Source organism: Marmota flaviventris, chromosome 12, assembly GCF_047511675.1.
Source record: "Marmota flaviventris isolate mMarFla1 chromosome 12, mMarFla1.hap1, whole genome shotgun sequence".
Taxonomy (NCBI): domain Eukaryota; kingdom Metazoa; phylum Chordata; class Mammalia; order Rodentia; family Sciuridae; genus Marmota; species Marmota flaviventris.
The window spans coordinates 14,680,657-14,703,952 of record NC_092509.1 but is presented as its reverse complement, the minus strand read 5'-3'; the positions used below and the strand labels follow the sequence as shown (position 1 = coordinate 14,703,952).

At 41.5% G+C, this 23,296-nt stretch overlaps 1 protein-coding gene across 1 annotated transcript in view; it reads right to left on the bottom strand.

Moving 5' to 3' along the window:
* Ryr2 (ryanodine receptor 2) overlaps positions 1 to 23,296 on the bottom strand; it is a 478,528-nt gene that overhangs the window by 249,132 nt on the left and 206,100 nt on the right. The window contains exons 19-25 of the mRNA XM_027947992.2: positions 16,152 to 16,270; positions 15,484 to 15,617; positions 13,842 to 14,083; positions 10,129 to 10,321; positions 8,280 to 8,496; positions 6,296 to 6,400; positions 1,734 to 1,837 (exon numbers count right to left, since the gene is read on the bottom strand). Coding sequence (XP_027803793.2) covers positions 1,734 to 1,837; positions 6,296 to 6,400; positions 8,280 to 8,496; positions 10,129 to 10,321; positions 13,842 to 14,083; positions 15,484 to 15,617; positions 16,152 to 16,270 — 1,114 coding nt within the window. The remainder of the gene's footprint in view (positions 1 to 1,733; positions 1,838 to 6,295; positions 6,401 to 8,279; positions 8,497 to 10,128; positions 10,322 to 13,841; positions 14,084 to 15,483; positions 15,618 to 16,151; positions 16,271 to 23,296) is intronic.

Sequence of the window (23,296 nt, the reverse complement as noted above, 5' to 3'; positions counted from 1 at the left end):
ATATGACTTCTACACTCCAGGATTTACTCTTTGCGATAGATGACCTAGTTGTCAATCACTAAAATGACAGGTATGTAGTTCAGATTTAACTAAATTATGTTGTAAAAGATGGGGAAATCATGAGCTGCCATGAATTACTAAGCTAAAGGTATAAACCTCATGCTATGACCCACGGAAAGGCAGGACACACTAAATACAAAATCCCAGCATTCAGACACAAAGCACTGCTCAGACAGGCAAGCCGTCTTGTGTCATCTTCAGTAGTCTTAAGTTACTTGATTTGTGTGTATTCCTCCTCCTTTTAAGTTACTAATAGAAACTGGGCATGCCTGTAATCTCAGGTACTCAGAGGCTGAGACAGGAGGATCATAAGTTCGAAACCAGCTTTAAACAGACCTCATTTCAAAATAAGAAAAAAATTAGAAGGGCTGAGGATGTAGCTCAGTGGAAGAGTGCCTCTGGATCCAATCCCTAGTACTCAAAACTAAACTAAACAGCAAAAAAGCTACGAATAAAACAGAGACATACTTTGTGGTTCATTTGTTTATTTCCCAAATCCTAGAATCTGAAACATTATTTAAGTTTTATGTTCTGGTCCTTGGTAAAGTGGCTTCAATTGAAATAACTCCTTACTCTTTGCAAAACAGAAACAAATCAAAAGGACAAACAAAAATGTACTATGTAAGTGACCTATGTGAATAAAAAAATTTCTATAGGACATAAAGGATGAAAGGAGCCTAAAGAAAAGTCACAGGCTTTTCAAAAACATTTTCTGAACTTCTTACATAAATTTGAAAATACATTCCTTCTTTATTCTACTCAGCCCCACTTGCCTCTGCAAAGGAAGGTGGCAAATTCAAGAGCTCAATGGGCACAAAGCCAGTGAAGAGTAAAGTTGCCTTTATGAGATGGTATAATCGCTCCCAAGAGCTTTACCCCAACAGTGCTGTCCAGATAGGAAGTCCCTCTAGAACCTCCCCAAAAAGGGTGCTGTGGCTAAGTACACTTAGAAACACCAGAGGATGACTCCACCATATTAGCTATTGACAGTGCACAAATGTGGAAAGTCCTGAAGCAACAAAGTGCCTGGCAATAGAGTAATTTGTGAGTGGAGATAACTTACAAGGGATGAAATCAGTAAAAATGACACTTCTTTAATGGTTTTAACCCATACCCTTTAAATAGGTCAGTTCAGTACTTCTAAAACCATCTATGACAAAGGACTAGTTTTCTTTTCATTTCCAGTTCATCATGGTCTCAATCTCTAATAAGATACAATAAAACTTTTCAAGTAGAATTAACATTTCAAAATGACAACATTTCAAGTTATCAGTTTAACAGGCATTAAATTTCTCCCTTAAGTAGGGATAAAATTCCTAAGCATTTAGAAGTAATATCTTTACTCATCTTGTCACAGATCAGTACCAAGTTTAGACTAGCCTGGTTCTTGGCCCATACTCTGAGTAGCACCACACAGGATCACGAAATCCCCATACTCTGTAATATCCTACACCTGTAGGATGCCTTTTGGGAAATGCCCACGTGGAGCAAAAAGACATAACGTATTCCCAACAAATACCCAACCAAACCACCTACACATTCTGGAAAGTTCTAGCTGGAATTCAACTAACTTCATAGTGAGTCAGAGTAAAAGCGCTCTCTCTCTCTCTCTCTCTCTCTCTGGCTTTTTTTAGGTGAGATGGATTGGAAAATAAAAAAGCTGAGGAACTCACTTGAGGGTCTCGAGCGACATCTGTAAGTTGTAATTGCGCTCCTGTTCAGGCAGCTTGCAGAACTCCACCAGACACGGGTGCTGTCTCTTATTGTCATCTCTAACCTGGAACACAACAGGAAATGGGTATCAGACACAGGTATCAGACACAAGCAATGGTGCTTCAGTGGATGGCAGTGGAGACGCAGCGCAATAAGCAGCACTCAGGCACTGCCCAGGGACGCTGCCCTGGGATCCCTAGCCCAAGTCAGGTCAAGGGTCAGCAGTAGGGCAGCATCCTCTGCACTCCCTGCTCCCTGGCCCTGTCTACGCCTCATCTCCCACGGGCCTCTGTCATGCATGCTTCTCTCCTGATATCCACACTAGGATCGCTCAACTCCTTCCAGCATTTTCTCAGATCTCACTTTCTCCATGAGATTCACCAGCCTTCCTAACAGGGCAGTGTGCCACCCACCTTACTCTTTTTATTGTCCAAAATACTTAACAGACTCGATCCTTCTCTATTTATTTATTTTCTGTCTCCCTGAACTTGGAAGAACAAAGGAGCAAGGATTTGGGTCTTTTGTTCTTTGATGGTTTCCAAACACCTAGAATGTGCCTGATGCATGGCAAACACTCAATAAGTTTAATAAATTAAAACAAATCCTGTGTAAAAAGATGTGGTAAGGACTTAGTTAAAATTTGCAGTATTTCTTCTGTTTAGCACTAACCTCATTACAGACATCAATAAACAACATGATTGACTAATACTGAACTTATTAAATAGTCCTGGCTGTTCATTTCATCCCTTGTAAGTTACCTCCACTCTCACAAATCACTCTATTATCTCAACAAAACTAATTAGCTTAACAAAGGCATTTTCCAAAGTAACCCTTCATGTACACAGCTGTCCTTGAGAATATACAGGGAGTGAAGTCCAGATCTCTTCATGGATACCTAAACCCATAGATACTACAGTTCCTTCTTTAAAATGCCAGTGTTTGTCTAAAACCTTAGATCTCCCACCTGGATATATTAAATTGTCTCTAATTACTTACATTATCTGATGAAAAGTAGATAATAGGTAAATATTCATTACACTGTATTGTTTAGAAAAAATGACAAGAAATAGAGTCTACATGTGTCCAATGCAGATGAAATCTCTTTTTCTTGAATATTTTTGATTTGCAGTTAGTTGAATCCGTAAATGTGGAAACCAAAGATAACAGAGAACCAACTTGAACATTGTATTTATTAGCAATGGCATTAAACTAAATTTAAGATTTCAGGAATGAGGAAGATGTTCCCTATTCTTGTGTTGGTAATAAGGTTTTCTTCTTAGAGACCTAAATTACAGCATTAGTGCCTCGGTGGCACTAGATGACAGCCATATGCTGTCAGGGAACACATTCCTCCATGGAAATAATTACCAGGTTCTCTAAATGCCACAGGAAAAGTATGCAAACAGAAGGGAGGACTTTTTTTAGTCTTCATGAATCGCCCGGTTAGAAATAACCTCTTCATTGTTTTCTTGCAATCGTAACAAACGAATTGGACTTATACATGAAACTGAGTTCTAAAATTTAGCTCAAGAAATCTCTAACACTAAATTCTAAACATTAAATAAAAAGTGAACATGTGTCAGTCCCGAGGTAAACCTGCATGGAACTCCACCTTCACCTCTGCCTCAGAGAAGAGCCAATGCCACTGTCCTCTCAGGTGCCTGGAACAAAACAGAACTTGCTCTTTCATGCGGCATTCTTGAACCCTGAATCTCCTGCAATCATGCCCTTTGTCCCCAGGCAGGCAGAGTGGGGACACTCATTGCCCATCCCCTAGGGCTATGGTTCTTCCATGGGACAGCACAGCTCCCCCAGTGTAGGTACCTGAGAACATCACCTCCCTTCTCAGCATTCTTTAAGCTCTCAGCCCCTCACAGAGTAAAAGCACACTGCCCCTGCCTGAGTGGCCAGACTTCCCAGGGCTCTGTACATAGCAATGTCTCTGTGCTGTGCTACCCAACAGCCAGTGCAGATGCCCGGTCCCTTCCCCTCCTCACTTTACACACTGGCTCCTCTGCCCAGAATCTGGTCCTGCTCTGACTGTTCCCAGCCGATACTGGCCCCGGGGCTGACATCTATCTCCTGGAAGCCCCCAGATTTCTCAGAAGAGACCTGTGTGTTCCTTTTCTCTCTGTGACTATTTGCATGAATTCACTGAGCTGAACAGGATGCTCCTAAAAAGTAAACACAGTATCTTATAGTCAAGGTCTTTCCAAATTTGGGTGCCCACTACCAAGCACAACCAGGCTAGTGAAAGGCAAGCAATAAATGTTAAAGGGACATATAAATGACAGAGTGGATCTACCTGGTGTTGTTCTATGAAACAGAGCCCTCAAATGATGCTCCTGGGAAATGTATCCCAGATCAACTATAAAATCTATGCAGAAAAGTAATAACTCAGCACACCAGGCAGCTAAGCATAAATTCCTAAACACACACAAACTTATTTACAATGTTAATAAACTTGTGACTTAGCCTATAGACTGGCAAATACCTTACTCTAGAATAAGAGTGATCTTAAGGTTTGGATCTCTAACTACTCAACTGGAAGGAGTTTCAGGGAAGGTCTTGTAAACAACCTGGACACAAGTCACGTGTTCGATGAGAAGAGGATGCAAAATCTCCCCATCTGTCACTTTAAGACTTCCCCAAACAGATGACATGGAGCCCATAACAGGGCTTGCCCAGAAGGGTCCTGAGAAACTGCAGTAAGTATTTTGGAACACAGCTCAGGAAAGGGGCAGATGACAGCAGGACTGTAGAGACCCAGTCTCCTCCCTGGAGCCACATGAGGTTCAAGTTGATTCAGATACCCTGGACCAAGCAAGGGTAACTTCAGGCAATGGGGTGTGTGTGTGTATGTGTGTGTGTCTCTGAGCCACTGTTCCACCTAAGACTCTGAAAACTCAGAGTGTTGTGCATACAGCAGGCGTAGTCTGTACGGTATTGAATGGAACTGAATTTAGCTCCATTTTTTAAAAAAATATTTCTTTAGTTGTAGGTGGACACAATTTTTATGAGGTGCTGAGGATCAAACCCAGGGTCTCGCAAGTGCTAGGCAAGCACTCTACCACTGAGCCACAACCCCAGCCTTTTCCCTCCATTTTAAAAGAGGATACATAACAAACACTTCACTGCAAAGCATAATTATTGAGGTGATTTATGAGCTTGTGGTGAACAGCGTCTTCACTAAGCTAAACCCCAGAAGATAGCTGCTCTTATCCCAGAGGCATGCAAGTTGCTCTTTTATTTTTCTGCATGAGCTCTTTTCAATTTTCCTAGCCTATAATATTCTTTTCTTCATCTTAAAACTTTTGGTGAATTTTATCTAATTCCTCTGGCAACCAACTATGTACACATTTATAATCTCTCTCTCTCTCCTACTAATTTTAACTGGGGGCTCATTCATTTTATTTAATTTTTTTAACATTTATCCTCTTCCTCAATTTTTAAGAGTCAAGGCATGCAACACCCAACTAGATACTGAATGAGTGTTTGCTGATGTAACAAACATCTAACCACTGTCTAGTTAATGCAAGGACCTCATCATCTCTGGACATGCTTGGGCAAGTTTTGTAGTGAAAGCCAGTTCTCCACTGGAAGTTAGAAAACGTGGGTTCCAGTGCTGGAGCTGCTACTCACTAGCTATAGGACTTCTTCAAAGGCATTTAACAACCCTGCAAAGAGCCTCAGCTATGTCATCAGATAAACAAATAACAACACGTAACCCAGCGCACTCTAATGACAACTCAACTGGATATTCTGTGAGAATGCAAAGCCATCTGCAGAGGAACACTACTGAGTGGTGTGGAGTACCTGGTGGTACAACCCACACTAGCAATAAACGCTCTTCATTCAGAGCTTGAAGCATTAGACTATTACTTGGAGGAATAATTTCTGTATTTTTAAGTTCTTTGTTACTATAATAAAGCACTACAACCTTTGGGATATTTAGAATAACAATATTATAAAAACAATAGTAGTAACAAGGTCCTACTAAAAACAGATCTTTCAATTTATTGAAAAACTCTAAGATATTTAGAAATTAAGCATTTAGAAACATTTAATCGTTACTTCTTGACCTATCTATCCTCCTACTGTGAAACCAACTGTGAAGTTCTACTCACAAATCTCAGACTACTATGTACAGCTGGAACTAAGAGGAGAGGAAGATCAGACAGAGGAAAGAAAATGGACTTACTTTTTTACTTTAGGTTTGAGCTATTTTTTAAGTGGCTTAGAAATCTCTGCCTGTTGCCTATTAATCTTGATTTGAAAATATAACTTGCAGTTCAAAGATAACTTTCAATGACTTAGGCAACTAAACCATCCTTCAAGGAGCCTGCAAATAATGTCAGTCCCTTTAGAAAATAAAAATAAAACCTGCACAGAGCTAACAAGTAGAAAAAATAAAATCAATCCAATTGATTCATGTCACCCTGTAGCAGGACAAGGAAAAAAAGGATTTGTATTCAGAAAGATGTATTAACAGAATCTGAAAATAAATTTCAAAATTATATACCGGACCATACTGCCAGCCAAGTTCGATTTTATTCATAACCCACAGCTCATGGATATTCTCTGCCAGTTTTTCTCTTATCCTTTCCAGGTGAGGAGGCAACACAATCTAAAATTTAAAAAAAAGAAAAAACACACATGAGAAACACAAGTAGCATGGTGCAGGGTCATAACAATGCCTCATGAGCTATTAAGATACAACACCATAACTCATCCTAAATCACCTATTCCACAGCCCTCTTTAGGCAAACGTGGGGACCCTTTTTTAAATTTATTTTTTGGTGAATACGTAGGTTTCTGGGAGAATAGTAAACAAAGTAAATGGAGTATTGATGGGAACAACTAAGGGTCATGGGACAATACCAAGGGGTGCATTATTTAAAAAGAGAAATCACTCCAATGCTCTTACACCCACCTGGCTGGCATCCACAGGCCAGGGGGACAGGAAGCCAGCACCTGAGTTATATTCCATGGGCTCTTTGAGCCTGTAGATGTCTGACTGCAGTAATTGTGTTTCCCCTGAACCAGTACTCTGTTCTTTTAGTGGTTTCCAAACAAAATTTTCAAGAAAAAAAAAAAAAAACATTTACCTGTTCTCATTAAAAGGAAGAAGTTTAATGACCTCTTGATAAGCAGCACAAAATGGTTTTCAGGGTGGGGAGCTGGGTTTTTCCCGTCTTGATAAAGCAAGCCCTCCTGTGTGGCCCCATGCCACTTCCTCAGCAGGGCAAACGCCTGCAAGGCCCATTCAGGAGGCACATTTCCACAGGAAGCAGCTACCTCTGTGCCCTCTCTCTGCACTGGCTGCAGTTATCAAGGTCTTAGGTGACCTCTACACAACACCAATTCACAACCCCAATGCCCACTTTCATCTTCCCAAGAGCGTTTCCTAATAAACCTAGGCAACACTAAACATATCCTGCCACCTTTCTACAAGGGACAACACAAACTGAAACCAGACATGAATAATTCTTGAACACTTATTTTACCTACATAATATAAAAAATCTGCAGGGTGAAACCAGAAATACGACTCAGGGAGCCAAACAAGTAGTTGACCAAAAAATGAAATTTATGAGGCCCTGTTATTAATTTAGCATTGATGTCACAAACAATGACTTTGGTCTTCAAAAAGTAATCAACTTGACTATGGAGCCAACCTCACTGAGGTCATTGGAGCCATGCTTAATTCACTGTCAACCTCAGGACCTGGTATGTCTACCAGACAGGAAGGCATGAATGGTGGCTGACATCCCTGGGTGTCCACCTGTGAGGAGGTATTATCTGCTAACCGTGTCAAATGGCCTCAGAATCCCAATCAGCAAGGCTTCTACCTTTCCCACAGTCACAGAGAAGACAACTGATCCCAGGCATCTTAATCCCGGTACCCAAGATCTCAATCTTTCCAGAAGGTAAGGTCAGCTAATCATTTCAACAAGAGCATCTGGAGAGAAGAAATAAAAATCTCCAACTCTGTTCTATGTACAAAAGTGCACTCCAAACTCAGTATGTATCATACCAATGTGGTGCTACTTCAAGTGCAGTTTGCTCCCCAATATCAAGTCATCCTGACACTGTTACACCTTGAAGTCACTTGCGTAACTGTGTGCCTAAGCTCCACCTGCTGCTTTCACTGCCTGTTTTTTAAAGTATAATATGCATGTCATAAACTAAATTATATTGATTACTTTAACAAAACCTTAAAGACAATCTTGAACAATGCTTTTAAAACTTGAGGTCGGGACACATTTGTGTGCTCTATGAAAAAAAATTTGGCAGTGGGATGACTCTGTTTTTCAGAAAAGAAATACAACACAAGATGGGTGGGGTGGTGGGAAAGGGAACTATTATTTTATGGAATGTGCTGCAAGCAGATGCATCGGTTGCATGCTGAAAACGCATCCCTGAGGGCAGCAGTGCAGGCTGCAGCCCCACTATGTGTCCACATAATGAGGGCACAAGCGCTGTCTGCAGGGCTGATCTCCATACCTGGGTGGTGTCCACGGGGATTGGTGTGAAGGCGGCTTGTGTCAGGGACACCGTGGGGCCCAGCAGGTCTCGCGTGTATGTCCTCTCCTGCTTGTACTCCCTGCTGTGCTCCACTTTCAGCTTTTCCTTGGGCAGAACAGCTTCGTAACAAGGAGCATACCCGGGTGGAGGAAGGAATTTGAATTCTCCATGTCGCCCCCCAAGCAAAAAGCGAACCCTACAAAGGACATATACAGAGTCAACTACATTCTTAGTGAATGTGAAAGTTTTCTAATCAGCAAAATTAATAGGAAAAAATATTAGTGCAAATTAACTTTATCAGAAGCTGCATTATTTCCTAAGTACCATCATAATGGCATCACTTTAGAATCCAAAACCCTCTAACAATAAAAGGCAAAACATGAGGGTATCACATTGATCCAAAGACAAAACCTGGTTAATGTGCATCTGTGGGCCAGTGGAGATCTAGTGGTAGCTGGAGAAATAATTAAAAGCACACACATACTTCTACATCAGTGAAGTGCAAGTCCACAACAACTGGCCACTCAATGCCCCAAGGAATAAAAAGAGGAAAAGAAGATACGATCTAAGTATCTATAGGCTTAACAATACTGGGCTAGAAGTGAGGCAATAACCACTCCCTAGCACCTAATTTACTAATGAAACTCCTTCAAGCAGAGTCAGTTTATCAATTACATTTGCTGAAGAAAGCACATAATCTTAATTTCTTATTGTTTTCCAATTTCAACAGCAATAACTAAACTTTCTAAAATTTTTAGACATCATTTTCATTTAATTAAAAATAATCTGAGTTCCACTGGACAATGTTTTTTGAAGCTGATCAATGTATCAATTTCTTGGGGCTCTTGGCTTACAAAAATAAGAGCAAATTTTTCATTTCCCTTGTAATTTCTTTTCTAACTTTTGTTTCAGTTCCAGGTCAAAAAACAATAAGTAAAAGAAAAAGAAGAGCAAAAAGTGAGGAAAAACAGAAGCTTTGAAACAACTTGAAGTTTATAGGAACAAACATGATTTGAATAAATATACCAGAAAATGTCATTGGTACATGGATTATTCTGTTCTTCTTCAAGATGGTGCTTTTTAAACTAGGAATTATTCTTGGGAGGAACAATATAAGTAAAAGAATAATTAAAATGTACAACAGTCAGCAGGAACAAGGGAGACCCACATAGATCCAAGTGGACAACAGGATGGCCCCTGGTTAGATCACTCAAGATCATGATGATCCTGATCATCTAATTCAAGATAATGCTGATCCATCATGCACTCAAGTTTTCTCTGTAAAACTCCAGGGAACTACTGTTTTAGTTTGTTTCTCTCTGGTAGTCTAAAAACGAGGAAACAGTTGAAGGAAACTATCTTGACACAGTTGATCATAGGCAGAGAATTTACCAGTGAAACAGGTGGAGGAGCCACGTGATCTCAACAGAAAGGGCACTGAATTTCTCCAGAATGAAGGGGTTTGTGGTAGGATGGGGGACCAGGTAGGAGTGAAAATGAATTTTAAAAAGTGGTGTTTTTAGTGGTATTATAAACTTCCCCTTATTTAACAGTACAACGATCCTAAGAAACAGATTTCAGGGTGCTGGCTGGAGGGAACATTGTTACCCAGGGCTAAATGGGCGAATAGGTGAGCAAAACACCTCCCCAGAATCCCTCTCAGGCAAACCTTACCTCTGCCTTCAAGGAACAGGCCAAATGCCCTGCAGATAGACACCAGGAGGTAGGAACAAAGGTTAGAGAAGCAGGATGGCAGCAGGACAGAGCCTTCTGCAGAAGGGTGAGAAGTGAGAAGGAAAACAGACCCAAAAAACAGAGGCATACTAACTTTATTCCTGCAGAGAAACTAACAACTGGAAAGAAGAGGCCATCAATGTTGAAATTCTCAAACATTCCTTGAACAGGCTGACCATTAATTCGGAATGAGATGCTGGGTGCACTTAGATCTAAACAGCAACTGATGACATCATCAGTTCTCAGCAGGTGCTGGTTTGGTGAGCTTACAGTACGGGCAATACAACCTAGTGGGGAGAAACATTAAGGAAGGTTACACATTTCATCTCAGAGCATCCAGGCAGTGAAAGCAAAGCACAGTGCTAGAATGGACTCACTCTAATGTGACATGCCAAACTCTTGGAAACAAACAAAATGTTTTGTTTTTTCAGGATCCAGGCTGCCTCGTTAGACAATGGACCACCCAACATCAGAAATGTCTGCATGTAGCTGGAAGAGCTTTGCTGCAGAAATTACCTTATAGCAAATGCCATAATGATGTTAGGGGACATTTTCCAGGAAAAGATCCGACTTGGAATAGCTGCCTTGCCACGTAGCTAGTGCAGCCTTCAGCAAATTACATCACCACCCTGAGCCTCGAATTCTAATATGCAGAATTCCAAATGCCATCACCTTCTAGAAGTGCCACGTCAATTAGATCAATAGTTTAAAGGATCAGTTTTGGTCACACCAGACACTTGGCATCAGGTTCTTTTTCAAATACTATATACCCTTTGTTTTTATAAATTCAGAATTATATAAGGATAATGAAAGAAGAAAATGTGATCATTATTTCTTGCAGCATATTGTATAGAGTGAGAAGATTGTATGCCATTTGGTTTATTTTACAACTTATTTCACATGAGATCTTGGTTGGCACCTTGAGTGCAAGTTGCAACTGGAGGCAGGAAAATACTATTTGATCAATGCCCCTTTTCACCTAGCCAACTAACACACCAAGGCTCTTCTGACTATATCAGAACTCCTTTGTAATTAGTCTCAAGAGCATCTATTTTCTCATGGCATACTGAAATAAGGGAAATAGGGGTCTCCCAAATCCACATGCTATCTAACACAAACATAGCCCTCTATTTGAGTAAAAACTGAAACAGATTCATGACGCATGCAGGCTTTGCGTTTTTAATGACACTTGTTTTTATCTCTGGCATGCCAACATTTTTACCAAGAACACTTTTCAATGCCACTGACAGTATCTACTTTTTAAAATATGGATACGTTTTATTTCACCAATATTCATATCTTCAAGCAACAAAATTACTATAAAGTGGCTCAGAATTCCCTGAATATAATAAAGGTAGCTTTGAAAATATATGTAGTAGCATGCAGCTCATGGAAAAAAGCATATTTCTGTGTTGGTATCAAAGCTGCAGTTAATAAAAACGTTATTTTAGCTATTCTTACAGTCAAAACAGGTTGTACTATAATCCAAATATACTGCTCAGTTTAAGGGACATCATTGTACACTAATGCTAACAGCTTATAGTCACCCTGGTAAACTGTTCTGCAATGTCTGAGACTGACAGAAGGACCCCAATGATCACCTGAATCTACAGTTTCAACAGCACTCAGGGCTGAGCCACTTGGCAGCATCCCAGTTGCATCTAAGTCAACCCATCCCTGGATTCATGAGAACCAACACGCTTGCTCCATGCATTAGTCAGGAAGGAGGGGGACAGCATTGGTGGAAACCCGACATACTCCATTCTTCTTCTTCGCTGAAATTCCTTAAGAGCACAAAGATTTCCCACACCTGTACAATCTCAAACATCTGGAATGCCTCAAGAGCAACACTGCACAACATTTAAATTAGAATAATGGAGACACAGCTCAAAACTGTTGCTTTTGGGCCAAATCCTGGTGCCAAGGAACATCTCCACTCCCCAGTTACAAAATGTTCACTAACAAAATGTGTTGTATCCTCAAAGTCACCAACATTGACAATTTAGATTCTACAACAGTGACTGAAAATACAGAAACAGGAGCATAAACCCTAAGAAAGTGATCTGAACTACTATGAATCAAGCCTGCGTAATTCAGATTCCAGACGTGCCTCTGTGGATTCTAAATTGTAAGCTAGCAAAGCATGGGAGAGAATGTGTCCTTCAACAACAGGCAAAATGTAGTTTCTTACCTTTTTTTTTTTTAATGGACCAATATTTTCTCTTCATAAAATAATTTCAAATAATTTTCTCCCAGAATTCCAGAACCACCCCCCCATCCTTCCTGTACATGCCCAGTCTCTGAAATGGATTTTGATCTTATTCTTCTACTCAATGATATTCTGTAATAAAAGGCACAATGCACCCAACTCAGATCCCTAAGCACTAGATTCTTTCAATGTCTTGAAGGGAAAGACTTTGAACCGAAAGCAAAATCAAAAACAGTACAGTGTGCCATGCACGAGGCTAAAGTAACTGGAAACAATTTGGCCTTATCTCCGAGTAGTTACCACCCCTAATCTCTGCCTAATGAGAAAACAGCATTCACCTCTCCAAGTGCCTATTTCCTGCAGAGTGATACTGAGCTAGAGAGATGATAAGACTCGAAGGCTGTAGTTGCAATGTATTTAAAAAATAAACATTATCCCTATTTTAGCTTGGCAGGCCTTTGAAGTTAGCACTCTTCGCTTCTGAGTGGTCTACAGGAAACTTTACCATGGGAACAAGGAACCATAACTGTCATCCAGCACAGTGAACCTGGGTGCAGGCAATGCATGCCTCTGCGAGGACCCTGACCACAAGCCTAGATAAACTATCCAGAACGCATCTCTTCTGAGACACTGGCATTGAATAAAGAAGAAAGTCAGTAGCTTTTAGTGTTTGATACATCTACATAGTCTTTTCACTTTACAAACTCATTACCATAAATGCAGATTTAGTTGACTTTAATTTTTAAATTTCTTTTCATAAGCTCTTACACCTACACAGCATTACTAAGTGAATAATACTGGCATCCACGAGGCACAGTTCAGGTTTTTATAACTGAACTTTCTTTTCTACACACTAAATACTTTGAAAAATATGCAGGGTCATAGCAGGACTATGTTCTAAATGCAGCTCTACAAACACAAGCATGTGTCTGCAGAACCTAGATCAACTCAAGCATCTATAAAGCATCTACGTAATTAAGAGCGAGGCTTTTAAATCAACCAAACTATGACTTGTTATGAATCAGAGAAAGGAATATTATTTTATAACATATAGCACTCATTTTCAATATATACTCAAGCAACAGAACTGAGAGCTGGTAAAATGAATTATACATTTATCTTCAACCCTTTCTACCCTTCTGCAGAGAAGTGTTATTTCATCATGGCCAGACTCCTCACACAGCACCATGCAGAGTTCTGATTCCTTCCTCTATGTTATCTTGGAGGAGGCTAAACTCATCTACTTCTTCTAATTACTTACCAGGGTTTGTGTTTTGTGCTTTATATATTGGAAGCTAACCTCTGCACATGGCAATTAAAGTTGAGAACACAAGTTTGGGCAGTTCACTCATATACTGGAATGCTATTTCTAAAATATACTGTTCATAAGCAAAACAGACCTTTTACAAGGTACTATAATTATAATTATTTTCTTTTTCTCTAGTATAACTCTGCTTTCCACTCAACTCTCTTATTCAATGTCTCAAATATTAAGTTTCTGAATAATGTGTGTCCCTGACAAAGCAGCCCCAATCACTTTCAGACATGCACAGCAGGGTCACCAGAGGTCCATCAGGAAAGAAAAGGGAAGTGCTCACCTGACCAGAGATGAAGGCCGTCAAATCCATAGGAGAAGAGGTCATCACCAACGCCATTGCCACCCCACTCTTCGCCCCCTCCGGGGTAGGGCGAGTACCCCTCAGTGGAAGCCCAGCCCACTCTCAGGTGAGTCGCTTCCGCAGTCACGAAGGGCTCAGTGTGGTCCACCATGAGCTCATAGTACCACTTCTTATACTGAGCAGACCCTTCACTGACACCCAGGAAGATGTTGGGCCTCATGCTTCAAAAGAGGAGAAGAGCGTGTGAGCAGAGGCCAGGCCTCTCCCTGTATCCTATGCCCCTCGCTGTGCTGAACCTCAGTCCTGGTTTTCAAGGAGGCCACTCTAATGCATCCCTTTCAGTGCTTCAGAGAGATTAAAACAACCCCCGAGGCAGCACTCAGTGACAGCCAGCCTCCCAAGCTCACCTTCAGGGAACAGTGCTTGCTTTTTGGCCTACTGGGCAAGGCCACTCCAGGGTCAAGGAGTTTGTCTAATTTGCTCTACATCATCTTTTGTACCATTAATCAAATGTAAGCCACAAAGTGAGACACTTGGGGCAGCAGGCCTCTGGAACTGATGGGGTTGTTACTGACCCAAGACACGCAGATAATTCTCAAACTGAGCTTCACATCACACGATGTGAGTCCGAAGCAGGTCCCTTCCTTTGTGAGAGAACCAAGATGACAAGTAGGGGCTGTTGCCTCCATGAAATTGTGGCCAGTTATATTTTAATTCCTCTATCAGGAGACCTACATTCTGCAGTCACCCCATTAGTGGTGTCCTCAGAAAATACACTCGTTAGGACAGGGCTATTATATAAGGAAGCCTTAAACCAATCCTGTCCAAACAATGCAAGGCAGGACACACAACCCGCTCCACACCTTTGTTTAAAATAAGATGAAGTAGCACATCTCTCTCGGAATCACTGTCACTACACAGAACATTTTGTTGACTGCAAAGTATGTTGTTGGTTTTGTTTATTTCAAGGGGCAGGAAAGGAAACGGTGACAAGGCATGGCAGATAAGAGCTGGGTCTGGAGCTAGACCTGCGTTCCACCCCCAGCTCTGCGCTCTTCACCCTCAATCTGAGGTAACAGCAATGTCTGGAAACACACATATGCACACACGATACTGACCATGTAGAGCAAATGGCTTGGTAGCTGGCACTTTATACCCAATAAACGTTAGACTCCTTAAAAGGGGATCTGACTGAAAATGCCATTTCATTGGCTGTTCATGGAATTTATTGTATTTCAGATTCCTTTTTATCCTACATAGTGGGCACCTCAAAGTAGCACTGAAGGATAAGGTTTTTGGTCATACTGTAAGAAGGCATGACATAACTATATACAACCACAGCCCTGGTTAGTCATCAGCCTGCTCCTGAAAGCATCAGGGACAATCCATTCACTTGTGAACATGAATAGAAGCTTGGGTTAATGATAAATCTGTATTTTGTTTGGTTCATCTATAATCATTATCCCATCTGTTTGGTAGAAAACAATCCTTACATCATTCACTGGGGAAATACACTAAAAATCCTAATAAAACAAAGAGAACATCTGTACCTGGCTACAGAGCTGGACCGAGAACTTTTTCTCCACATGACCTATTTGTGACATCGTCCATATGAATTTACCTGCTAACATGGTTCACAAGACGAGTCTGCAGTAAAAGATCACGTCCTGGCAGGAGATTGTCACAGATGAGATGCTGGTTAGACCGGACGGCGACCCCATGGCAAACACAGAGTGAACACAAGACATCCAAGACCTGAAAGAAAAGCCACTTCTGCTGAGTCTAGTTGGCCTCAGATCCGGGCTTGGGCAGCACCTTCCAGGGAGCTAACCCACCCACAGCGACATCTGACTCAGCAGTTTGAACACACAGTGGGCATTCCCCAGGTTCTCCAACCTCCCTCCACAAACTAAGAGCTGCTCACGCTCCACTGACACTAGGAAGAAACACCGATCAGTGTCACCCACCCACCACTACAAGAAGTACTAGTGAAAAATTCCACACATCTTTGAAAAGCTACTTAAACACATATTTTACTTTTTATTTTTTAATTTAAATTAATTAGTGCATGCAAACATTAAAATTTTACATATTTATATAGTACCTATATGTATATGTTGTGTAATGTTGAAATCGGGGCAAACATATCTATCTGCTCAAATATTTATCATTTCTTTGTGGTGGAGACATTCAAATGCTTTCTTCTAAGCTTTGTAAAATATACAGAATACTGTTGCCACACTTTAAAGATTCCTGAATTCATTCACAGAAATAAAATGGCTTACTTACTTTATGATTTCTCCCATGCTTATCTAAAAGTGAGATAATGGATTTAATATGTCCTTCTTTAATAATATTTAGCGCTTCTGGACTTTCCACTAACACACAGTGTAGAACTTCAAGAATACCTAAGGATAAAGCAGAGGGGAAATGTGACTGGTCAGCCTACAGGGACGTTCCTACCTTCACAGGCGATGAACTATGTTCACTGTCTTTAACAAAGAACTACTTTGTGCTGAATGTGTTTGCCACAGGGCACTTCAAGAAGTGACAGGTGGCATTTGCAAGAAGGAGCTGATATCCAAAAAATGATGAAATCAGGAAGAAGGAAAATGCAAAACCCTAACACAGAGTTCAGTGATAAGGCTGGTAATTCCACTGAGGGACATAAGAAGGAAAGTCACGAGGCATCCAGCCGCTCCAGGCCAAGTAAGGAAGGGTGGGAGGGGTTACAGTTTGGATATGCAGGGTCCCCAGGAAAGTTCATGTACCTGAAACAAGAGGTAGAAGGCAGCAATGTTCAAAGGTAAATGATGGACTGTGAGAGCGGTGACTTAATCTGTGGCTGGATTAATAGTGTGAATGGAGGTAACTGTAGGAGGGTGGGGCGTGTGGAGGAAGTAGGTAACTGGGGACAAGCCTTAGGGCTCTATATTTTGCTCCTGGCCCCTCGCTGGCTCTTCTTCCTGGCTGCCTTGAGAATGACACCCCTCCTCTCTCATGGCATTCCACCAAGGTGCTCTGCCCCACTCAGACCCATGGCAATCGAGTCCACTGACCATAAACTGAGCCTCTGAAACCCTGAGCCAAAATAAACTCCCTCTCCTCTAGGTTGTTCTTGTCAGGTGTGTCAGTCACAGCATTAAAAAGCTGAGCAACACAGAGTACCTCAGTGAAGGCTTGAGCAAAAGCACACTGGTGTGCTTCATGCACAGAGAGAGCAGGGAGGGGACAGATCGCACGGGGCCAGGTTATGGGCATCTTGGCACTGCAGATGTAATCCTGCCATAATGCAGCCTGCTCCATGTAGCGCCATCTCCTTGAGATTTACAGTGTGGAATGTTTCCCAGTTTGCAAAACAAGAGAAATATACAAATAAACACAAAGTAAATAGAAATAAACAATAATATGCCCATGGAAAATACAGAGAATGACTTAAAGTTTGAAAAAGAAAGAAAATCCCATTGTGAGAATGGTTAGCATGAAATTAAAAGCTTCATGAGTACATCCGTGTTCATCCTTCTGCATCAAGCTTGCCTTGTCTGTAATGGGAATGTCTGGATGCCAGGAACCCAACACACAGAGTACACGGTATCTCGTCCCCCTCCCCCACCAAGCACACACATATACATCTATATGTATATCTCAGAGTTACACAGAATCAGAAGGGCCTCTGAAGAACCTTGCAGAAAAGTCTACACACCTCAAACACAGTTCACTGTCTTAGAAAATAAACAAATTGTCAGTTTTACAAAGGCAGAATATAGAAGTAACTCTATGGCTGTCACAATCTACACTAAACTCAAGTCCCAATCCATTAGAAAATGAAGGGTTTTAATACTAATTTCTTTACTTATAGCTTAATTTGTTAAAACATGAACATATATTTGGTTTAAAAAGCATCCAAAAAGATCTTGAGATAATTTGAAGGTTGCTCAAAATCAGTGGCTGTTTTCCAATACCCAGTGACAACAGAAAATCAAAAGGTGCCAAAAATAATAATATGAGAAGCTAAGTTAAAGACGTTTTCGTAAGTATACCAAAACTGTTTGCTTCTTTTGCCATTGTTACAAATGCAGCAAGGAAACAAACCCAGTCATTCTAGCTGACCTAACATAGGAGAAAGGAAAAGCACTTTTAAAGGACAAGTCATGCTAATTCTGATGTTTTGTTTGGCTTTTCTATTATTCATTACTACAGAACATGTGGCAGTGTACTTCTGTAAACAAGGATTTGTTTATTTATTTGCATTTTTCCAGGCACATTCATTTACAGACTATTATGGCCACTTCCCACTGCAAGGCAGAGCTTAGTATGACAAAGACCTTACTTCCACAGAGCTTATGGCCTGTTATCTGGCTGCTGTGGGTTGGTGTTTGTTTCTCCCTGAAATTGATATGTTGAAATCCCAATCGATGGTGATAACATTAGGAAGCAGGGCTTTCTGGGAGGTGACGGGTGATGAGGGCAGACCTTTTATGAAGAGGATTAGTGCCCTTAGGAAGGGGACCCAAAGAAGATTTTCTGTCTCTTCCACCATGAAGGATGAGCTTTCTACAAGGACAGAAAGTCTCACCAGACACCAAATCTACTGTGCCTGATCCCTGACTTCCCGACCTCCAGAACAGAAAGTAATAGCTTTCTCTTGTTTATAAACCACCCCATTCATGGCACTTTGTCATAGCAGCCCAGACAAACTAAGACTTTGGCCTTTTACTGCAAAAGTGAGCCAATCCCTGCTACACATTCAACCTTTAGGAGTAAAAAGATCAAGAACAACAAATTCTCTTGTAAAGAAATAGTCATGAAGGTCCACAGCATACATAAAATGGGATGTCAGAAAAGGATGTAAGACTGGATTTCAGAAATGAACAACATATCACAAAATCTAAGAATGGTAATGTGACAACAAAACCCTGACATTTCTTATATGTGACAGTCTAATAATAGAAGAACTTCAGGATTTTGGCTTTAATATTAAACAACAAGTGCTAGCGAGGATGTGGGGAAAAGGGTACACTTGTACATTGCTGGTGGGACTGCAAATTGGTGAGGCCAATTTGGAAAGCAGTATGGAGATTTCTTGGAAAGCTGGGAATGGAACCACCATTTGACCCAGCTATTCCCCTTCTCGGTCTATTCCCTAAAGACCTAAAAAGAGCATGCTACAGGGACACTGCTACATCGATGTTCATAGCAGCACAATTCACAATAGCAAGACTGTGGAACCAACCTAGATGCCCTTCAATAGACGAATGGATAAAAAAAAATGTGGCATTTATACACAATGGAGTATTACTCTGCATTAAAAAATGACAAAATCATAGAATTTGCAGGGAAATGGATGGTATTAGAGAACATGATGCTAAGTGAAGCTAGCCAATCCCTAAAAAACAAATGCCAAATGTCTTCTTTGATATAAGGAGAGTAACTAAGAACAGAGTAGGGAAGAAGAGCATGAGAAGAAGATTAACATTAAACAGGGATGAGAGGTGGAAGGGAAAGGGAGAGAGAAGGGAAATAGCATGGAAATGGAAGGAGACCCTCAGGGTTATACAAAATTACATACAAGAGGAAGTGAGGGGAAAGGGGGAAAAAACAAGGGGGAGAAATGAATTACAGTAGATGGGGTAGAGAGAGAAGAGGGGAGGGGAGGGGAGGGGAGGGGGGATAGTAGAGGATAGGAAAGGCAGCAGAATACAACAGACACTAGTATGGCAATATGTAAATCAGTGGATGTGTAACCGATGTGATTCTGCAATCTGTATACGGGGTAAAAATGGGAGTTCATAACCCACTTGAATCAAAATGTGAAATATGATATATCAAGAACTATGTAATGTTTTGAACAACCAACAATAAAAATTAAAAAAAAAACTCATTTTTCAATTTTGTCTGGTCAGATCCTACAAATAAAACTTAGCTTAATTGTATACTGTGTATTTGTACAAGTTCTGACCACAAAACATCAGAGAAAACTTTTATTTTGAAATGTTGGAATAAGTTGTGATATGCTGTTTTTCTAAAGTGAAAACCTCTTGAAAATAAACTGGAAAGACCAAAGGACTCATTTTCAAAACAAAGAATATACTTTTATGTGCAATTTAAATTCTGCTGCTGTGGGACTTGAACCCTTGGTTGAGAAATGATGCTTAATAAAAATGAGAACGACACTCAACTGAAGATGACTTGACCATTGAAGAGCACACATGTTGGGTAAGACCCAGAAACAGCAATGTTTCATAAGGCTTATGGCTGTATCCTCAGAGAAAAATGTAAAAGCTTGGAAGATTTTAATAGTATCACTAGAATGAAAGAAGTATGAATGTACTACAGATTGTAAAAACAAATAAAAATAATAAAAGAAAAAAGCAAACTTTGAAAACTAGTAAGGCAAAGTAGTTGGATTTTGCCAGTTATACTAAATAATTTTAGTGAATTTTTAGTAACAGAATGATATAATGTATAATATAAATTTTTAAGAGTAGATATACCTTATGATGCAACTGTGTACTTTTATAAACTACTATTTTAAAAAAGACCACAAGCTAATACATAAAAATGTCAGTGCTGGTTATTGCTGGATCAGTATGCTTCTCTTTCAATATTTCCAAATTCTATGAAATGAGTATGAGTGATGTTGACAGGGCTCCTTCTCATGTCATTAACATCTTCAGAAAGAAAAGCATGCGTAGGAAGGAAGTCAAGGGGAGCAGGAGTCATGGTCAGGCTGGCTCCATGAGGCAAAGGTCCAAGGAGTCTCTCTGTTGTTTTCTAGATTCCCCCTCGATTCAGCAAGGTGAGGCTGTAAGAGTTTCAGTTAAATGTTAAGGCACAAATTTCTGTGTGGGCTCATGAACTTGAGAGGTTCAATAAAGACACATAACTGTGCTTTATCTCACTAATTTAAATTAAACTGCAACAAGAGATAAATCTGGTATTGCTTCCCAGCTTACTTCCTCTCCAGGATGGGCATAGCAATCTGGGGAAAATGCATATGGCAGAATCTTGGCCTGAGCTGACTGAAGCTGAGTTTTCTCCCCCTGTGCAAGGAGGGTTCTGCTCCACCCACAACAATTAGTAGGAGTTGGACTGGGAAGCAATGAGTAGCATAATTATAACACATTTTTAAATGTTTACTGTGAATTTTGCATGTCACAGTTTGAAGTACCATCAGCAAGAGTATTTTTATTTGCAATTATAATGCACATCAATTTGAAGTCAAGAAATAGAGTTTCAATAAAAGATCAAATTCTATTTTCTTAACATTTTCAATAATCAGAGAAAGAGAAAAGTAAAAAGAAATAATGTGCATTTTGCTTGATTTCTGTAACAGAGCCCAATTCGTGAAACAAATGGAGATTATTCTAAATAGGAGTCCCATATCTCACCAAAATGGAGAAAGAAAAACGGATTAAACTGATGTTAATTTTCTAATATATAAAAGTTTAAAGAGAACAATGGCATACAACAGCAGGCCGGAAAAACACATAATTGCACATACTTCAAACTGCTTGTAAAGGTTCTGAGGTGAAAGAAGAAAATATTCTCATTATATCTTGAACTCACATAAAGCTAAAGAGGAGAGGAAAAAGTGACAGAGGTTAAAGTACAATACAGCTTGGTGAAATTAGGAAAGAGAAAATTTTAAGAAAAACGGAAGTTAGTGTCTCACATTCTTACTCATACATAAAATCATGAAATATCATGGATAAAATACAAAAGCAAAACAGAGGGGCCTAGGGAATGTTTTGGGTTTTGTTTTGATACCAGGGATTGAGCCCAGGGGTGCTTAACCACTGAGCCACATCCCCAGACCATTTTATTTTGAGACAGGGTCTCACTCATTTGCTTAGGACCTTACTAAGCTGCTGAGGCTGGCCTTGAACCTGTCAGTCTCCCGAGTCACTGGATTTTGGGTATGCATATCCGCATCTGGCTTCAGGGTGTGTTTTTGAAATGTGAGCTGAAGCTTCCTGGGGTCACTCAGCAGAGGCAAAACACACAGAATGAGCAATGTGATTATGATGCACTGTGTGTGTCCTCAGGCTCCCAAAGGCTGGCTGCCTTCAATTTAGGGATTTATGAAGGACAAACTAGAGGTTAACAGACAATTAACAGAGGATCAATTAAAGGCAGCTCCTGATAAAACAACTAAATAACAATGTTAGAATTTGATTCTATATTGATTTTTTTGTATCAACTGTAAAGTCTTAAAAGCCAACAGAGACTGCCAGCCGCGCAAGCACCGTACTCAGGGCTGAATTCTGGGTTCGAGACGGGGGAAGGAAGCAGTTCATCTCGGTTCTCCACACCGGTCAGACCACAGAGGAGGCCAGCAGCCACCATGTTGGTAAACTGACGTCACCACCGCTGTTTTCGACTGACCGCAGCTCATTCAGCCATAGAACAGGTAATTTCAGGCTGCAATTCGCCTGCGGCTTGCAGACAGATTGCTAGGGCTCAGCGCCTGGGTGCTTCTTAGAACCTGATCTTATCGGAGTGAATACCCAGCGCGGGGCAGCCGAGTTCCGGCTCCCGGAACCGCCCTGGCCCAGGGCTGCTGAGCCCGCAGAGGCTGCTTCTTAGACCCTGCGCCTACCAGAGCATACAACAAGCACTAAGCAGCCGAATTACGGCTCCCGGAACTGAGCCCGCGGGGACTGCTTCTTGGAGCTTACATTTATAGGAGCTTACACCGAGCACGGAGTGGCCGAGTTCCGGCTCCCGGAACTTCCCTGGCCCGGGGCTAGGAGCCCGCGGAAACTGCTTCTTGGTCCGGGTCCTGCTGAGGGCCGGTCAGGACTCACCCGGTGCTTTGGTTGCCCGGCAAGGGGAACAAAATGCTGCCATTCGCATAGGATACCAACATGGCAGAGATCTGATGTCTGCAGAAAGCAGCGGAGGAGGGAACTTCATCAATACCAGTGGTGACATAAGCAGTTGGTCTCCTGGTAGGGGGGGTGAGGCACAGTCACCCGAGTCTCCTCAATTTGTCGTCGAGCCAGAGGGAAGGAGCCGGGCCGCCGCCAGCGCCCGGAGCAGGCCCAGCGGCTCGCCAGCGTGGTGACCGCGTGACCCCAATTGGAGAGGGGGCGGAGCGGAGCCGCCACCCGCAACCGCAAGGTGGGCAGACCCGCGACCCAGTGGTACATGGGCGTGGTAGGAGGGGCAGGGCAGAGCCGCGGTTCGCGCTGTGACGAATGAGCGTGCAAGGTAAACAGACCTGTGACAGCCTGGCGGGTCAGGCCCAGTGGCCTGCCAGTGTGGTACACACGTCACCCCAACTGGAGTAGGGGCAGAGCAGATCCTTCTCCCACGCCCGGATCAGGCCCTGCCGGTGTGGTGGTCACGTGACCCCAATCGGGGGCGGAGCAGAACCGCCACCCGTGCCCGCAGGGTGAGCAGACCAGTGATCAACCTGTAGATCAGGC